This window comes from Apaloderma vittatum, unplaced genomic scaffold (genome assembly GCF_000703405.1).
Source record: "Apaloderma vittatum isolate BGI_N311 unplaced genomic scaffold, ASM70340v1 scaffold27192, whole genome shotgun sequence".
NCBI classification, from domain to species: Eukaryota; Metazoa; Chordata; class Aves; order Trogoniformes; family Trogonidae; genus Apaloderma; species Apaloderma vittatum.
The window spans coordinates 367-4,425 of record NW_009704537.1 but is presented as its reverse complement, the minus strand read 5'-3'; the positions used below and the strand labels follow the sequence as shown (position 1 = coordinate 4,425).

General features: G+C 59.1%; 1 protein-coding gene across 1 annotated transcript; it reads left to right on the top strand.

The window, feature by feature from the left end:
- Positions 1-517: 517 nt before the first annotated feature.
- On the top strand, positions 518-4,056 carry LOC104270668 (sterol regulatory element-binding protein cleavage-activating protein-like; the record flags this gene model as incomplete). Its single annotated transcript, XM_009865091.1, has 6 exons — positions 518-603; positions 902-984; positions 1,828-1,994; positions 2,221-2,301; positions 3,575-3,781; positions 4,030-4,056. Coding segments are annotated over 6 exons (651 nt in total), but the record flags the coding sequence as incomplete, so codon positions are not given.
- Positions 4,057-4,059: the final 3 nt, after the last annotated feature.

Genomic DNA, 4,059 nt, shown 5'->3' with positions numbered 1-4,059 from the left:
AATTGGGAGCACTTCACATTTGGAACAGGGCAGATGTGGGAAGGGAAGGAGCCGACGCTGCCGCAGGGGGCAGGCGTGCTGCACCGGGGTGAGCCTTCCTTGGGACCCCGATAAGGCGGGCGAGCAGATTTTGAAATACTTACTAAAACACCATTTATTGGCAGCAGTGCTGGAAGGAAGAAGAGGAGAGCGTGATCTTAATGTCCCTCCTGCTGCGGGGAGCTGGGCGGCATGCAGTGTGGGTCCCGGCCCCGCACGGGTGTCCCTGGAGCTCTTCGGGGGTTTTTTGTCTTGTTTATCGTTTATCACAACCTAAGGGATTCTGTGATGGATAGAAGGATACCAAGGGCTGTAATCACCTGTGCCAAGCGGGAGCTGCCTCCGGGCTCCTTCGTTAAGATGGGACAGCTGAGGGGATGTCTGTGGCACGGCAGAGGCTGCCTGTTCCCTGGACCGCTCACCCCTCGATGTGTGATGTTCTGATCCGGATCGTGGCGTCAACCCCTTCTCCTTCCAGGTTTGGGATGCTATCGAGGGGACCCTGCGCAGCAGCAACGAGGAAGGTCAATCTGGCATCACAGCTCTCGTCTTCCTGAGCAACAGGTAACTTGTGTTCGGGTTCAGGGATCTCCTGTGAGAGGAGGGGGACATGGGGTGAACGTCAGGACCCAGCCCTGACCCTCCTGCCCTGGAAGTCCAACAGCTCCACACGGCAGAGGCTTAGCCAGGAAGCCTCTTCCCACATATCCTGGGAGGGAGACGCTGGGAAGTTGTAATTTCTGCGCCCCCTTCCTTGCAGCCAGGGGTTCCTCCTCACAAGGGAGCAGCTGTGGTTTGTGCTCAACCTCGGGAGGAGCCTGCTCTCAGAGCGCCTCACTCTGTGCCTGCATTTCTCCCTCAGGATCGTTGCTGCCCGCTTGAACGGCTCCTTAGATTTCTTTTCGCTGGAGACACACACATCCTTGAACCACCTGCAGTTCCGAGGTGAGCTCTGAGCTCTGCTGAGCCTTTCCCTCTTCTCTTGCCTCCTTGTAGCTGAGTCTTCCTTGCACCCGCTTCATGAGCTTCCATAATAACGCTCTGCCCCAAAACGCCCTGCGCTGAGCGAGCCGCAGGCGTCAGGAGTTCCCTACGCAGGGAGAGTGTCGCAAGTTCCACTTTTCTCCACTGCTTAGGGCTGGAGGCTGAGACGTGTTGCAGGGCCGGCTCTGCCCTGTTCCTCTTCCCTCTCCCTCTCCTTCCTTATTTTGTCCTTCAGCAAGGTCTGTTCTCACTCATTTGTGCCCCAGGTAGCCCGACACACAACCACGACGCGCCTTGGGGCCTCAGTGCAACCGCAACTCGCACAAAACTGGTCCGTGGTGGTCACTGGTTTGCGGTGCAGCTGCTCCTTGGGTTCTGGAGTGGCCTGGAGGGGAGAGAAACCCTGACCTCGCTCTGGGAGAACGGTCGCGTTCCTGGAGGGGTGTCCTGGGGTCTGTGAGCCGCAGGTGGGGAAGATCTTCAAGGTCCCTTCCAACCTAAACCATTATATGATTCCTGACACCTGCCCTTTAGATACTTGAAAGCATTGATGAGATCCCCCTCAGCCTCCTCCAGACTGAACAGCCCCAGCTCTCCGAGCCTTTCCTCACATGGGCGACGCTCCAGCCCCCTCATCATCGTAGTAGCCCTGGGCTGGACTCTGTTTAAAGAACCAGGTTTAAATTTCTTCGAGTTCGGCGTCCGAGCATCCCTGACACCGCACTGTTTCTGGGTGACAGCAGCCTCGGCAGCGTAAGGCTGCGCCTGCTGCAGCAAGGACTTACCCCTTGTGTGTCTCTGCAGGAGCCCCGAGCAGGAGCAGCATCCCGTCCTCGCCGGTGTTCAGCAGCAGCGACATCATCCTCTGCCAACTCACCCACACCGTGTCCTGCGCCCACCAGAAGCCCATCACGGCGCTGAAAGCTGCAGCCGGACGCCTCGTCACCGGGAGCCAGGACCACACGCTGCGGGTGAGGCTTCCCTGTGGTCCCTGCTGGGGTGGAGGTGATTTTCCTGCGCTGTGGGACATGAGCTCATCTCGCATTTGGGCTGACGTAGGCAAGGGGTTGGGGTGGGGTGGTTGGAGTCCAGTCCGGTGCGTTCCTTGAGCTCCACTTGAGGGCTGGTTCTTGTCCTGTCACTTGTGAAGCTCTTGGTGCCTCGCACACACTCACATCTGCCTCTTGTGCCCCGCAGGTGTTTCGGCTGGAAGACTCGTGCTGCCTGTTCACGCTGCAGGGCCACTCCGGAGCGATCACCGCCGTGTACATGGACCAGGTAAGGCGCCGCTGGGTCTGCTCCTCAAACAACATCCGTAGCCTGAGCTGCTGGGACCCTTTTCTGCTTCCCGTGCCCGTGTGTGCTCCTCGGAGGATGCAGAGGGTTTCGCTGGCTGCTGTAACCACACGCTCACCTTATGAGCTGACCCAGCACTTTCCTGCGAGTGCAGCGATCCCTTTCCCTGGAGGTGCTTTGCCTCCCTGCCCTGGTTGGACTCGTGCTGCCGGGCTGGCTGCTCTCTCCACGGCTCTGGAGCCAGGAGCTGAAACCTCCCCGGGAAGTGTTCCCTGGCCTCCTGGGGACCGGCTGTTACCTGAGAAAGAGAGAGTGAAGGCTTTGCCAAGCTGACACACGGCCCGTGTTGGGTGAGCAGGGCCAAGGACGGGGATTTCGGAGCGTGCCCTGTGCTGCTGTGAGCCCCCAGGGAAGCTTCATGTAGTGACTCGACTTGGAAAGGAGGAGGAGAGCCACGGCTCTGAGCTCCACAGCTTCGTTTAAACGAGTTTAAGTTTCTCAGCACCTGGGAGTCCAGGTTTTGGAGTCTTGTTACCTCCAGCCTGCTGGAACACTTGTACAAAGGCTGGGAAGCCACCAAGCAGGTGGTTCAGCTTTCGATCCTGTGTTCCTGTCATCTCCTACAGCGTAGGAGCATGCCCAGAGCTGGACGTGCTTCTCCAGGGACCCGGGCTGAGCGTTCCGCAGCCTGCCCTGCCTTGAACTGGGGTCCCCAGTTCAAGAGATGGGAAACTACTGGAGAGAGTCCAGCGGAGGGGCAGCCAAGATAACTGGGGGGACTGGAGCATCTCTTCTGAGGAAGGGTTAAGAGCTGGGACTGCTTAGCCTGGAGAAGAGAAGGCTGAGATGAGACCTCATCAATGTCTGTGAATATTTAAAGGGTGGATGCAGGGAGGATGGAGCCGGACTCTGTCCGTTAGTGCCCAGTGGCAGGACAAGAGGCAACGGGTACAAGCTGGATCACAGGGAGTTTCATTTAAATAGGAGGAAGAACTTCTTCCCTGTGCGGGTGCCGGAGCCCTGGCCCAGGCTGCCCAGAGAGGTCGTTGAGTCTCCATCTCTGGAGACTTTCCAACCCGCCTGGACGTGTTCCTGTGGGACCTGCTCTGGGCAGTTCTGGTGATCTCCAGAGGTCTGGTCCAACTCCAGTAATTCCGTGACTCTGTGTCCGTGGCGCTGGGGAGCCTTGGGCGGCAGCAGCGAGGCCGCGCCGTCCTCCACCGTTCTTGACGTGGTTCTGCCCGTGTCCTTGCAGACGATGGTGCTGGCGAGCGGAGGCCAGGACGGCGCCATCTGCCTTTGGGACGTGCTGACGGGCAGCAAGGTCAGCCACATGTACGCCCACCGAGGGGACGTCACGTCCCTCACCTGCACGACGTCCTGCGTCATCAGCAGCGGCTTGGATGACGTCATCAGCATCTGGGACCGCAGCTCGGGGATCAAGCTCTATTCAATCCAGCAGGTGAGCAGCTGGGGGAAGGTAAAGATGCTCTGATGCTTTTGTGGGACCTACAGAGCACCTCTGCCGGGCTCATAGTGCGAAGGGATCAGTATCTAAACTCCACAGGCTTTGGGAAACTGCCCTGTAACGTCCAAGAGCTCAGAAAAGACCGAATCCCTTGGTTAGCCGGACCGCCCTGTCCCACCGCAAGGCTCTGTGGCCCCGTTCTGCTGCCACCCGCTCTCTTGACGTGTTCTTGTTCCCCGCAGGAAATGGGCTGCGGCGCCAGCCTGGGCGTC